This window comes from Macrobrachium nipponense, chromosome 15 (genome assembly GCF_015104395.2).
Source record: "Macrobrachium nipponense isolate FS-2020 chromosome 15, ASM1510439v2, whole genome shotgun sequence".
Lineage (NCBI taxonomy): Eukaryota > Metazoa > Arthropoda > Malacostraca > Decapoda > Palaemonidae > Macrobrachium > Macrobrachium nipponense.
This window is the reverse complement of record NC_087208.1, coordinates 24,773,977-24,788,770: the sequence shown is the minus strand read 5'-3', so window position 1 is coordinate 24,788,770 and position 14,794 is coordinate 24,773,977. Positions and strand designations below refer to the sequence as shown.

Below are 14,794 nucleotides of genomic sequence, written 5' to 3'. Positions count from 1 at the left end.
CAAGTATGCTTTGGATTGGAGGTTTTTTAATGCACACTGTTTTTGAGAGAAATTACAAGCGTTAGGAGATATAAGTCACATAATGGAAAAGACACAAGTCTTTCCTCTGTATCCTTCCGCTTAGGCGTCATCAAGCTTAGTTGACGGGCTTTGATGCCAGTGTGTTCTGCCAATCCTGGAAAAATAGGGACTTCGTAGCTGGACCTTGAGCCAAGAGGAGAAGGTCCTTCTCCATCTTCGAGCCAGGATTGTTACATCCCTATTATATGAAAGCACAAGAAGTAGTTGTAATTGTCGAACAAGTGAATGATGGAAAGTTAGTCTAGTGTGGCTGCTGTGAAGAGTTGGAAAAGGCTAGAATCGGGGACTTCGTGACTGATCCTCGTGCCAAGAGGAGAAGAATAATTTCTTCTTCATCTTTGAGCCAGGACTGTCACATCCTTGTAAAGTAGAAATGCCACAAAAGGTTGGGTCTCTTGATCTTGGCTGCAAGAGTACCATAAACAGCCTCACGCTTCCATCAAGCATGTTGACGTCATAGCCAAAACCGCTTGCAAATGGCGGTAGTCATGACATCACAGCCTACTGATTCTCGATTTACTTTGCTGCCTCCAGAACCTAATACGCTTTCTGACTCATTGGTACACACAGTAATGAAGAATAAACAGGACCTAGAGGTGAAAATGGCTAAGTAAGACAAAAAGAAAAGGTGTGATTCGTCTTCTTCTTCGTCTTCTTCTCTAGATGGTGTCATAGCTAAGTTCGATGGCATCACTTGAGTGTACCAGTCAGGCATTGGAGGATACGGGATTTCGTGACTGATCCTCGGGACAAGAGGAGAAGAGTAAATTCTTCTTCATCTTTGAACCAGGCCTGTCACAGCCCAATCAGCAAGAAATTCAAGAAGTCAGTGGCTGGTAAGCTCAAAGCAATCGGACGAAGCTGTTTACAAGAGTCCGAACGACCGAAAGCGTCGACGGTCGCTGGGCTAGCGGCCGACGTGGAGTTGCCAGTGGTGACTACAAAGAGTCTAAGAGAGACTACAATGCCGTTGCTGAACTTGATACATATGCCGATGCTTTTACAAACGTTTTCCATGGACTGTAGATGTCAGAGTAATGAAATATAATAAAATTGCTCTCATATTTGTATATAGGATTGCAAACAGATACCTTCTCACAGATTCCTTCTCAAATCCTACTGGCTATAATATTTTCAAGATCGAGCCATCAGCGGCCATTAAAGATCAAAGGTGCCGAGGCCGTATGGTTGGACAACCATGACGCATGCAAATAGATACCTTCTCAAATCCTACTGAATATTCGGGATTGAGCCATCGGTTGCCATTAAAGATCAAAGGTGCCGTGGCCGTATGGTCGGAAGGCCATGACGTATGCAAATAGCTACCTTCTCAGATCCTACTGACTATTCGAGATCAAGCCATCAGTGGCCATTAAAGATCTAAGATGCCGCGGCCGTATGGTCGGACGGCCATGACGCACCCGGACGTTTGAACCACAGGGAAGAGAAAACCAAGAGTTTCTGGCTTCGTATGAAGAGGTGATCGATTTGATTAGTCAATTCAATAACCTTTCAGGAAGCATGGAGACACCTGCTAGCATGCTTCCCCCGGGGATTGACATGGTGTTTGGTTTGAAAAAGGATACGAAAGTGTATGGATTACCTTGTTCTAGTCATGTAGAGTCCATTTTACAACACGTAAAATGCACGGATTGATGGAAGGATATGGATACCTCTTAGTAATCGTATGCAGCCTGAATGGTGGGAATTAGCATACTTTCGGTTGACTCCAGAAAACTTCAAACCTTTACAGGTAAGAATTCCCATGTTTTATATACTTGTTGGTATAAGCTGGTTTCTTCCTATAAGAATATTGACCAAATGTTTCGACTCTTACACAAGTAGTTAAAGTTAATCGAAAGCTTGGTTCCTTCGAAAGTATTGTAGAACCATTCTTCTTAATGAAATCGAATGGGAACTTAAGTCGAAAGGAAGAGGTGAATGTCTTTCTTTTGCCACTTAAGGTAGCCAAGCCTAAGTAGGGCACTTGTAACCTAAGATGCTATAGCCAGGATAATTGGGTCATACCTTTTAACCTAACAAGTGGTTATATTCGTAGCCTATTCCAGCCAGTCCGCGTCTACTGCTACTATCTTAGTTAATCTGAGTGGTAGTTCTTAGCTTAGACTGTCTGAACTAACTGGTTTGGGTATGCATGTGCTGGCTTGGACCAGCTAATGGTTGCGGTTTGGCTTTCGAACCTGCATTTACTATCTTAGATTAGTCTGAGTGGTACAATTCTTAGCTTAGCCGGGTCCGCTTAGCCTAACTCATAGGTTAGGTGGTTCTGACATACGTACATGTCAACTTAGCCTAACAGTGGGTTGGGCGAATTAGTAAGGTTATAAGTATAGCCGAGCATAGACTAGTGCCTAGGCTACCCATTCAAAACACTTTTACCACCTCAGCCTAGAAGGTTGTGGTTGTAGCCTAGCATGGATACCCCAAACTTTCTTGAATGGCTTTACCCTAACGTAAGTCATTTAGTTTCTAGATTAACCCTTAGACGCCGAGGCGGTAAAAAAAAAAAAATCTCCCGTGTGCCGGAGACGTTTCAGAGTGAGCGCTGAAGCGGAAAAAATATTTTTTTCAAAAAATCACAGCGCGCTTAGTTTTCAAGATTAAGAGTTCATTTTTGGCTCCTTTTTTTGTCATTGCCTGAAGTTTAGTATGCAACCATCCAGAAATGAAAACCAATTATCATTTATCTAATAATAAATAATGCGATATATAATAGCGCAAAAACGAAATTTCATATAATTGTATTCAAATCGCGCTGTGCGCAAAACGGTTAAAGGTAACAAGTTACTTTTTTTTTCCTTGTAATGTACACTAAATTGCAATCATTTTGGTATATAACACATTGTAAAACGATAAAAGCAACACAGAGAAAATATTATCACAATATAATGCATGAATTCGTAACGCGCGGACGTAAACAAATTGTTTTTCAAAAATCGCCATAAATCTAAATAAATCCTCCCAGAGACTTCCAATTCTTTCAAAAATGAGGACAAATGATTGAATATTACTATACTGTAAGAATATTAGCTTACAAATGCAGTTTTCGACCCTGATCTGACGAGTTAAAGTTGACTGAATGTCGAATTTTTTTATATTTTTTATATGCAATTATTTCGGAAATAAGAAAAGCTACAACTTTCAAATATTTTTCGTTTTATTCTACATGAAATTGCACACATTTTCATATATAAAACTCTATGAAATGCCTAATATGAAACGGAGCAAATATTCCGAGAATGGGACTTACGCATTTCGGAGATTTGTGGCGGAGAATCCGCGCGCGGAGGGAAGGAAAGTTTTTTTTAAAAATTCACCATAAATTTAAATATTGTGCTAGAGACTTCGAATTTGTTTCACGATGAAGATAAATGACTGAATATTACTAGACTGTAAGAGTTTTATCTTACAATTGCGTTTTTCGACCATTTCGGTAGAGTCAAATTTGACGGAACGTGGTTTTTTTTCTATTTATCGTGATTTATATGTAAATATTTAAAAAATTAGAAAAGCTACAACCTTCAACTATTTTTCGTTGTATTATTCATGAAATTGCGCACATTTTCATATATAAAACTTTATGTAACGGCTAATTTAAAATGGTGCAAACATTACCACAATCGCACGTATGATTTTTTCGGAAGAGTTATCGCGCGGACGTAAAGAAAATGTTATTTTTTTCATAAATTCACCATAAATCGAAATATTGTGCTAGAGACTTCCAATTTGTTGCAAAATGAAGGTAAATGCTTGAATATTACTAGAATAGTATAAGTTGTTTTAGCTTACAATTGCGTTTTTCGACCATTTCGGTAGAGTCAAAGTTGACCAAAGGTTGAAAATTTGTCACTTATCATTTTTTATATGAAAATATTTCAAAATTTATAAAAGCTACAACCATGGGTTGTTTTTAGTTGTATTGTGCATGAAATTGCGCACATTTTCATATATAAAACTTTATGCAACGGCTAATTTAAAATGGTGCAAACATTACCACAATCGCATGTATGATTTTTTTCGGAAGAGTTACCGCACGAACGTAAGGAAAAAGTTTTTTCATAAATTCACCATAAATCAAAATATTGTGCTAGAGACTTCCAATTAGTTGCAAAATTAAGGTAAATGATTGAATATTACTAAAATATAAGAGTTTTAGCTTACAATTGCGTTTTTCGACCATTTCGGTAGAGTCAAAGTTGACCGAAGGTTGAAATTTTGGCACTTATCGTTATTTATATGGAAATATCTCAAAACTGATAAAAGCTACAATCATGAGTATTTTTTTGTTGTATTTTACATAAAAATGCACACGTTTTCATATACAGTAACCTCCCCGTTAATACGAGGGTTACGTTCCTGGAGATATCGTGTTAGCCGAATTCGTGTTAACAGGGAAGTATTTCTTCATAAGAAATAATGGAAATAAGGGGGTTAACGTTCCAGGGCAATGGGAAACTTAATCTATTTTGGGATTTTGCCAGAAAAAAAACACTTTATTTATATATTTAAAGGTCACAGAAAACAATAAAAACACACATCTTATTTAAGAAAATACTGTTCAGTACATACGTAGTTGTAACGCACGTAAACTAGTATAAAGACTATGACCCATCACTCCAGTTCCCACGCTCACCCCCCTCTCCCTCCTCACTCGACTGTTGGGATCCTTGGCTTCTAGGATGTCTAATGCTCCTCGTATGGATGACAGCGCTTCCTCAAGACACTTTTTGTTAGAATTCGCTCAGGCTCTGGGGTGGGTGCTGTAGGCCGTGATGCAACTGCCTCCAACTCTGCATTTTGTAGCTTCTCCATCTCCAAGAGTTCTTCGTTTGTCAATTCCTCTCGGTGTGATTCAAGCAGTTCTTCAATATCTTTTTCTTCAAGTTCATCGAACCCAGCTTCCTTTGCCTTGACAAGACATTCCTTGCTAGCTTTGTAAATATTTTCACTGATGTCAAAGCCGACGAAATCATACACCAATTGAGGACACAGCTGTTTCCAAACCCCATTCAGGCATTTCCTTGGCACTTTCTCCCAAGATTCTTTAATAAAACGGAGAGCATCTTTGATGGTAAACTGCTTCCAATATTCCTTCACGGTCATCTTATCTGTTTGTGTCCTCGCAACCATGTCAGTCAGGGTCGAACGTAGATAATAAGACTTGAAAGTTTTGATGATTCCTTGGTCACATGGCTGAAGCAATGAAGTGGTGTTTGGTGGCAAGAAAGCGAACTGGATGTTGCTGGATAAATTTTCTATTGACGGAGGATGGCTGGGCGCATTATCCAAGATGAGCAGAATCTTGAATGGAATCTCTTCCTTCTCACAGTAAAGTTCTAATTCTTTTTCCAATTTTCCAACGTAATCCTTAAAAATGCTTCCCGTCATCCATCCTTTTTTGTTGGAATACCAATAGCAGGGTAGGAAGGTCTTGACATAGCCCTGTGAAGACACAAGAACAAACAGAATTATAGTCGATTCATTTAACTCTAAATGCGAAAAAATGTGAGTTATTTAACAAACAAAAAAACAAAAAAAATATTTACTTTTTTTTTTATATTTTCGTTCCTAACCCAAAAACTATGAAAGTCAGGCGAATGAATTATTTTTTATGAGAAAGTCAATAAAATTCCCTAAATATCGACATATAAATCAATGGAAAACGAATAAGTCAAGAAAAATGGGTTTGGATACGGTAACAGTTTCATTGGATACGGTAACAGTTTCATTTTCACTGAGAGGGAAGTGTAGGTGTGATCAGCTGATTTCATTGGTGGAGGAATTTTACTACGCCAGGGATTTGAGCATGCGCAGTAAAGAAACTACTTTGCTGGCGTATTGATACCTGAGATACACGGTCCAAGGTATGATCTAGCCTATGGAAATCGCTACTTGTCCGAAAATTAAAAAAAAAAATGCCCCTACCACACGTACGAAAAAATTTGGTAAATTTTACGTACCGCTACGTCAGTTGGATAGATAGGGGATAGATAGGGTTAAGGTAGATTCTTGCGCCTACGAGCCGTTTGTTTGGCGGCCTCTGATTTGAGTTGCCAATTAGCGATATAAGACGTTGCAGCTTCGACTGCAACATAATAAGACATATTCTTCATTTTCTCTTCACATATTACACGCATCCAAAATCTGAAAGCCCCAGCGTATTCAGGGTGATTTTATTGTATGAAAATACAAGTTTTAATTCATCTTGATGGTATGACTTATTAAAAATCCGATGATAAATAAAAACTCGTGTAAAGATTGAAACTTTTTCTCTTCACTTTTGTGGCTAATAATTGACGTTTACCTTACCTTCAATGCTCGTGGATTTTCCGAGTGATAGATGAGGGCAGGCTTCAGCTTACAGTCTCCCTCTGCATTGGCACCAAACAATAGAGTGAGTCGATCCTTGGAGACCTTGAATCCAGGTGCTGTCGTCTCTTCAACCGAGATGTAAGTCCGGTTAGGCAGTTTCTTCCAATATAGACCAGTTTCGTCTACATTAAAAATCTGCTTAGATGTGTAGCCACCTTCCTCGATGATCATCTTGAGGGTATCTGGATATGTCTTGGCTGCTTCTACATCGGCAGAGGCTGCTTCCCCAGTCATCTTGAGATTGTGAAAGCCATATCGTTTTTTGAACCTGGCGAACCATCCAGCACTTGCATTAAAGTTCTTGACTTTGTCTTTCTCCTCCTCGTCTACCTGATCATTGTGAATGCTCAAGGCTTTAGCCTGTATAATAGCCATGCTGAGAGGGACATTCTCCTTGTTCTGGTGTTGAATCCATTGTGCCAGTAACTTCTCCATCCTCTCCATCTCTAAAGATCTTGCCCTGGAACATTGTGAGGAGGAAGCTGATGTACCAGCGACAGCACTAGCTCTGATTTTGTCAGCATTCGCCCTTATGGTCCGTCAAGTGTGCTACTCGTTAAGAACTGTCAGCGTGAACTATAACTGAAGTTTTTTCCACCACGATCATAGCGATTCAATACTTCTAACTTCTTTTCTATGGTCACAACTTTCCTTCTCCTCTTTGATTCACTCTCCTCACTCTCCTTTGAGGCAAAAAGACGCTTGGGTGCCATAGTAAAGTACGCACTATATTATGTTAATCAATGCTAGATATTAGCTCTTCTCACTGCGAGGGCTGGATTCACACTGAGCCAGCAGGCGAGAGAGAGAGAGAGCGCAGGAAAGGTGGGGTGAGTCAGACTCTCGCCACATCTCCCGCGCTCTTGCTCTCAGCGGAAAATTCAAATCGTGTAACATCGAATATTACGTGTTAGCAGAATTTTTCTGTATGATTTTGAACTCGTGTAAGATCGAAATCGTGTTAACAGAACTCGTGTTAACGGGGAGGTTACTGTATAATACTTCATGTAACGGCTAATTTACAATGGTACAAAAATTATGTCAAAGTGACGAAATAATTTCCGAGATGTGTCACAGATACTTTTTAGTGCGATAAGAAAGAAATTCGCGCTTGCGCGCCTGCGTAACGATTGTAAACAAAACAACACCTTGATCCGTGAACTCCCAGCATCCCCCAAGGCGCGTGATGCAAGAGTTTTCGGCTGGTAGGCCTAAAAGTATTTTTCCGCGAATTTTTAAAAAAACTTTTGTATGTCGACGTAAAATACGTCCAGTCGGCACCCGAGAGACAAAAAATGTCGACGTAAAATACGTCCAGTCGGCGTTTAAGGGTTAAGCTAGTCTATACTAGCCTAGCCCAGTTAAGTGTACATCTCAGATGGACTTAACCTACCCTAAGTGATGGAGGAGTTAGCCTAGCCTAATTGGAAGTGTTAACATAGCCTAACCTAACCAAACCAGGGTCCTAGCCTAATTGGAAGGGTTAACATAGCCTAACATAACCAAGCCAGGGTCAACCTGGTCTTGCCAACTTAAAATAAGTTAGTCAATTCTTAATTGACTATACCTACTTAGACTAGTCCAAGTGGTTGTTGGCTAAGTTAACCTGGAATCTGCAAATGGGTCTCTTCCATAGTGGTCTAGTTTTTATATTGAAGTCATGAACCTAACTTAGAGGGTTCGAGCTTCAGTTGGCTAGAGCAAGGGATTAGTACCTCATCATATCTGGAAGGGGAAAGTGGGGAGTTTCCCATTCTTCAAGAGTGAGGTAGGGTGAAGTGACGTTGGGTACAATTTTGGGCTAGGTTACTCGAGAATAGCACCATGATGGTTTCTGGCAATATAGGATTTCCCTTTGGAGGGTAACATATTGAACATATGCCCATATGTTGTAACAGGTCACCGCATAAGGTGTTTCTTGGTTGGGATCTTAGTTTTTACAAAAACACTGAGCTGTTTAATGGTTCTCCTAGGGCTGAGGCTGCCATGAAGGAATGAAGGATTGGATATTTTTTACGTGGCTAGGAACCAATTGGTCACCTAGCAATGGGACCTGCAGCTTATTGTGGGATCCGAACCGCACTACTCTATCGATAAATTATTTTCTATCACCAGAAATAAGTTCTCTGATTCCGCGTTGGCTGAGAGGGGAGTAGGACCTCAGACCACCAGTTTGGCAGATGAGTGCACAAACCACTCGCCCAGAGAGGAACCCGTATAATGGAGAAACCATGTAATAGCTGTCTCAGGGGTTTCACCCTTTGAGGAGCCTGAGGATTCCATTTGCGATACAGGGAACAACCTAGAGGTTACGCAAACTCTAGGTTCTACCTGTTCCGCCATGTCCCAAACGGAAGGATGGGTTCCAGTAGTTAAGGAGGACCCAGGATGAGTGACTGATAAAGTTTATTGTAGCACAATCATCACTACCAGGTTTGTGTAGGGAAGAGGCATCACTGATAGGTAGAATTAATATCTCAAGGCCTGGAGATTGACCAGTATCCCCTTTCAAACTAATAGTTCTCAGTTTTTGGGTGTAGAGTATCACCTCGGACGTAACACGACTCCAAAGGTCGTTAGCTCATATATACAGAATGACTCTTTGGCCGTGACTGCCTATATAGTGGACGTTTCTGTCCATTAAAGGCATTCAGTCAGTAGACAATGATCTGCTGGAGAGGTTATCAGAACAGAGGGAGGAATCTCTGTAATTACATGTTTACATGCATGGTGATATACATTGGACTGGTGATTGGGCATGTGAATATCGCTTCACACTGACTAATCTTCAGATGAATCAGGAGCAGTGAACTGGATGGGGCACATAAGAACTCCGATCTGATAAGTGATAACACACACTGTATCAGAGTAGCCTTGATGGACTACCACCAGGCGCATACATCAGTCACGTTACAGGAAACTGACCGTGGATGGGGGTCTTCCTCTGACCTCGGTAGAATGGGAGTACTCAATAACCAGGGTTTTGACGTAGACTCAAAAGTAGTCTGGAACATCAGTTCCAATTGGCCCCGGAATCCGAGATAATGAGTCAATGCAGCACAGGTGATGATGACAGATACATTTCTTAGTCATGCTCAGTACGGTGTGAGTATGTGTGAGGGACCTTCAGCAGGGCCGGCTTTGACTTGTCAAAGTACTCTGTGGTTATAGAAAGAACTACGTCACCTAGAACATTAAGGTGGTAGACGTAAAGGAACAGGCCAAACAGAGGCAATCGGTCAAGCCTACTCCTTGTTTGTCAAGTTGTACCAATGAGGTTATACAGAAGAGAAGGTCATCAGAGGAACATTGGCCTTCTGGCATTTAAGAACATATCTGTTAAAATGATCGTGACGGTTGGTCTGTGACGGTATCGAAGCTCAAAATTGAGCAATTTTAGGGAGGTGTCTGTCTGTACATTGAAATTTGAGAGTGGGTTCTTTGTTATGAAAACCACTTTCAATTTCCTGTATATATATATAAGGTTGCCCAGAGGTCCTTGGACACAATTTTCTTGGGTCCTTTGGTGGCTCCTCAACAAATGGTGTAACTCATCCAGTACCCCTGACGGGTCAGTTGGTATCTTGTCTAAGATGATGGTATGAATGTGAAATGAAAGAGTTAACTGGCCTCTTTCCTTTTCAAATTTCTGTCTCCTTTCTTTTACTTAGGGCAGTAAGAAAAGAAGAAGTACCATCATGCAGCTGGAACAGGACCAAGGTACCACGGTGAGTGAAGTGGCCACACTGTTAGGGTTAGTATCAGTAAGATACCTATCAGTAGCAGGACATTCCTCTCTTTAGCAAGGGGGAGAGGAATGATAACAAAACCTACCATGGAAGTGGATTGAATTTGGTTTTGTTAGGGGAACAGATCTGCTTATCTTCCTCGGACGCAATGAACTATGACATTGTGTAAAAACCCAGAAGTCTGACTCTATGATAATCATATATATCTTAGATTCGGAAATACTGGTCAGTTGTTTCGTATAATTCTAGTATTCAGAAAACTGATCAAAGGTGGCAAACTCCCAGTTGGTTAATAGTAGTACTTACCTCCCACCAAGAGTAAGTCTATCCTAATGTTAAGACCGAAGGTTTGTTTCGTATATGAACAAATGACAAATTTTTAACTAATTTGTATTTTTCATAACTTACAAACCTGAGGTCTTAACATACAAAGGCCCACCTCTAACCACCCCTCTATCAACTAACCTGGGTTGGAAGAATAACTGACTGGGTCACGAGTTAATGAGGGGTATGTGGGTGGCTCCACATGTCTCGTGACCAAGCACAGATGCCAATAGTCCCTTGCGTACACAATTATTTTAAACTTTACCGGTTTTCAGCTGGCGCTGAGTATTTATCCTAATGTTAAGACCGAAGGTTTGTTTCGTATATGAACAAATGACAAATTTTTAATTAATTTGTGTTTTTCATAACTTACAAACCTGAGGTCTTAACATACAAATACTAATGTTAAGACCTCAGGTTTGTAAGTTATGAAAAATACAAATTAGCTTAAAATTTGTCATTTTTGCTAGATAGTGGTTCTTGGTGGTAGGTTTCTATTGTCCAACAATAGCAGGTATGATTTGGTTCCACAAACCAATAGAGGAAGTTTGTTTAAAAAAGTGTGCAATCTCATACTGCATTGGCCATGGTAGATTATTCTTTAAGACTACACTGATATATTTGCAGAAGTTTCTCAGATGAGAGTGACATTTTATGAAATCAAGTCCCTCTTAGCTTCTGTTGTCTTTAAAAGGAATCTTGAGATTACGGATGTTCTGAGAGTGAGGCTGTGGATATGAGATGTCTGTTTACTTTAGACATCTTTTACCACTGATGGAAGATGCTTTGTATATAAGTCTTCTTCCTCCTCCTCTTTATATTTGTTTCCTGTACCTTTTATCATTTTTTTTTAAATTCATTATTTTTAATCTTGTAATCTTAATTTACCTTTCTGCGCAAAGTACATGTGTGTTAGTATGTTGATTTATAATGTTTTCAGTTGTAGTTTTTAACTGTTACTTTACAAATAAACTCTCTGCAGAAGAAACAAGTTTTTGGAACCAGTTATCATTTTGTCATATGTGTCTTAATTAAAGGTAGAAGTTCTAAGAGTAATTAATAGACTGTCTTAAATCCAGAACACTGAAGGTCAGAATGTTTATGATGAGTTATGAAATGCAGATATGTATCATTAAAGATTCTGAAATCACCCACCTCTTCTCCATACTTGATACAAATATTGCTTTTAAGTGTTTTTAAACTAGTAGTATTAACTTGAGAAATACTATCTGCTGAATGGCGCAAACTTTTATGCCTTTCTGCTACTGCTTTCAGGTCCTTTGTATTTTTCAAATAATATTAAATGAATCCTGTCCTTCACGGAGCTCAGCATATTTAGAATTTTAAGGTTAATTAATTCAAGTTCAGAAACTTACCCAAAAAGTTTAGAAATATGTATCTCATATAGTAGATGAAAATGTTTTCCAAAGAACTTGTTTACATTCCAAATGAGTTTTCAGTTGACCTTGAAAATACAACACTATTTTATTTACTAAGCAAACAATGACTGATAATTTAGGAAAGACAGTGTTTTTTGTTCTCTATTTACAAGTTATGTCTTTTTAGTGTGTTTAGTATAAAAGCAATTTAATATGAGATTTAATTTAGGTATGCAAAAATGTATCCTGCACTATATTTTACTTGGGATCTTAGGTAATAATCTTTATTTAACCTTAAAATTTGTGTAAACCACAATAATGGCTATGAGCTCTAATGAAGAGATTTTTTAATTAAATTTTTACTTAAATTTCAGGTTGAAGAAAAAAGAAGTACATATGGTGCAGAAGAATACTATCCGCAGATGGATGAAGCTGGTAATGTACTCCAAATCAGAATCTGTGTTGATCCTTTCCATCCAGACCTTCCAGGTCTTCGCTATTGCTACGCATCCCAGAAAAAAGGGGTAAGATGTGAGTCTACTTTTTAGAACATTTTATTCAAAATAGTCACACTACAGCATGTTTGAAGTATAGTGAGGGAATTGTCAGTGAAGATTTCATGTGATACACTTATTAATTTTAGTTGGGAGTAATTGTTAGGAATGAATCATACCTACTGATAAAATTAGCCTATATCTTCTTGCCATTAGGTGCAAAGGTATAAGCTAATGTTAACAGTTAGTAAGTATCCAAGTAATTAATTTTTTACACTTTTCAGTTTTTTCTATAGTTAATGTGTGAATGTTAAAAAAGGTATTTTGTCTCACTAAACTCAAAAGAGGATCTAGTAAGTAATTATTGAGAGCCCAAGAGTTTGTTTTTTCATGATGTTATGCTTGGTTAATGGGAGGATTGCAGTTTCTATTTATGGTCTTTAAGCTATACCTTCCACATTCTGATATTCTATGCTGGTAGATGGCCATTATACTCAGATTTTGTCACAGCCTATGTATCTGGTCTTTTAGTCTTTGATGCAAGTTCATTCACCTGAGGTAGCCCCAAGTGTATTTTGTCTTTTGGTGTGTGACTTACTTGCATAAATGCCCTCCTCTTTCTTTACCAAATCTGTTATTAGTTTTTTACTTTTGAATTTGGGATATTTCATAGTTGCCCTTCCTTAGTTGACATTGCCATGCATGGTTCAGCAGCTCTACAGTATTTACTGACTTTTCTCCAAATCTTTCAGATTGCTTTTATTGGGTCTGAAATATGTTTTCTTGATAACTTGAATTTCACAGGTATTGTTTTTACACATATTGTACCTGTTTTCTTTGTTGATTTATGAGTAATTAATTACTTACATGAAACCTTCCAGTCTTTTTTAAATTATGTATTTTCATCTTTATTTTCAGCCATGGACTCATCTATGCCGTTTGGAAGAACTAGTGTTTGTATCGATGCGTAGTCAAGATTTGACTGTGGAGGTGTCACGTGCCACTGGCGTTCCTTGTTACTTCAAGTTTCAAGCTTTGGATGTCCTTGAATCATTTGTGAGCTGTCTTAGTGGGTAATTAGTATTATTTTTATAGAGCTTAATGTAAGATAATACACCAGATATGTAAGCATCTTAATCTTTATTTAGTGTTTTATTTAAAGTACTGTACTAGAGGTGTGTATTATCGCTGCAAAGTATGAATGGAATGAATTTATAACCTACAAGGTACACTGTACTGGTAAATTTGAATTTTAATGAATATTCTGTGCCAAAATAAGAGCAAATGGTGGGAGTGGAAAATGAAGTAGAAATTGGACTTAGTAACATGTGGGGAATGATTTTATCGGAAAATTTATTATTTGTTGTTAGTGATACATGGATTTTATCCTTCCTAGTATCTCCTGATCATTATGTGTTTTCTTTCATTATTTTTGTAACAAAAAAAGCATTGGCATGGGCTTCATGAATACTTTACACTCTATCTTTAGCAATAAGGACAAATATTATGTTCTGAACACAGTTTTATTGATATTTAGCTTGGCTTTATTTCTGATTTCTGTTCCTATATATTTTAAGCTCTCTCTCTCTCTCTCTCTCTCTCTCTCTCTCTCTCTCTCTCTCTCTCTCTCTCTCTCTCTCTCTCTCTCCGGTAATTTTAGGAGTTCTTCAGAATTATTTTTCTTGTAAGTTTGAGGTATCCTCCATAGATTTTTTTAAATGTCTTTGGTATGCTTGATGTGGAGGTACTATTTGATATTCTTAGAATATGAAATTTTGGTAAAGTTCTGATATTAAGTATTTTCCAGGACTAAAAGTGTTAATCATGAATAACCTTATTAAATAAAGACTGTGGTTCACCCATTTTGATTCCAATTTAGCTTAAATTTTGATGCAGAACAATTAGTGTCATCGCAATCCCTTCTGTCCCATAGTGCTATTCGTATGCGGACAAAGAAAGTTCTCAGACTCAAAGTGTCATGTCTTCCAGACGTAAGAAGTATTGTTTCATTCCTGCCATCTGGATTGATAAGTAGATCCTGTGACCCTCTCAATTGTTCTCAAATGTTTCATGAAGTGGGGACTTTTCAGCTAAATTTCAGATGAAACTATGAGAATATTTTCTTCCAATTGAGAGATTAGCAACTATATTTTATAGTAGTGTTGTTACTATGTAATCATTTGAACCTCAAGTTCTAAAAAAAGAAATGGGTGATGCTTAATTATCACTGTAGGCTTTATTGAAAGGTGTTTACACTACCCTGTCAGCTCTAAACTGCACTAAAATTTTAACCTTTTACTCTACCTCCCAAATGCACTTCCTTCTTTAATCTTGATGTCTAACTTCTCCAACTATTACTTCTTAGTGCAGCTAT

General features: G+C 38.3%; 2 protein-coding genes across 4 annotated transcripts in view; one reads left to right on the top strand and one right to left on the bottom strand.

Moving 5' to 3' along the window:
- The window catches only part of LOC135227039 (tyrosine-protein kinase hopscotch-like), a 185,140-nt gene that overhangs the window by 25,210 nt on the left and 145,136 nt on the right, over window positions 1-14,794 (top strand). For all 3 annotated transcript variants that reach the window (XM_064266829.1, XM_064266830.1, XM_064266828.1), the window contains 2 exons: window positions 12,301-12,450; window positions 13,339-13,493. In XM_064266829.1, the coding sequence (XP_064122899.1) occupies window positions 12,301-12,450; window positions 13,339-13,493 (305 nt within the window). The remainder of the gene's footprint in view (window positions 1-12,300; window positions 12,451-13,338; window positions 13,494-14,794) is intronic.
- LOC135226913 (tigger transposable element-derived protein 1-like) lies at window positions 4,786-7,002 on the bottom strand. Its single transcript, XM_064266596.1, has 2 exons — window positions 6,412-7,002; window positions 4,786-5,544 (listed from the first exon to the last, which is right to left on the bottom strand). Exons 1-2 carry the CDS (start codon window positions 6,916-6,918, stop codon window positions 4,786-4,788), a joined length of 1,266 nt encoding a protein of 421 aa, XP_064122666.1. The 5' UTR covers window positions 6,919-7,002.

Excerpts from the sequence above, each read along its gene's own strand:
- LOC135226913 (XM_064266596.1), bottom strand. The coding sequence starts at position 6,918 with ATGGAGAGGATGGAGAAGTTACTGGCACAATGGATTCAACACCAGAAC. Across the intron at positions 5,545-6,411 it reads AAAATCCACGAGCATTGAAG|GGCTATGTCAAGACCTTCCT; the intron begins GTAAGGTAAACG and ends GTGTCTTCACAG.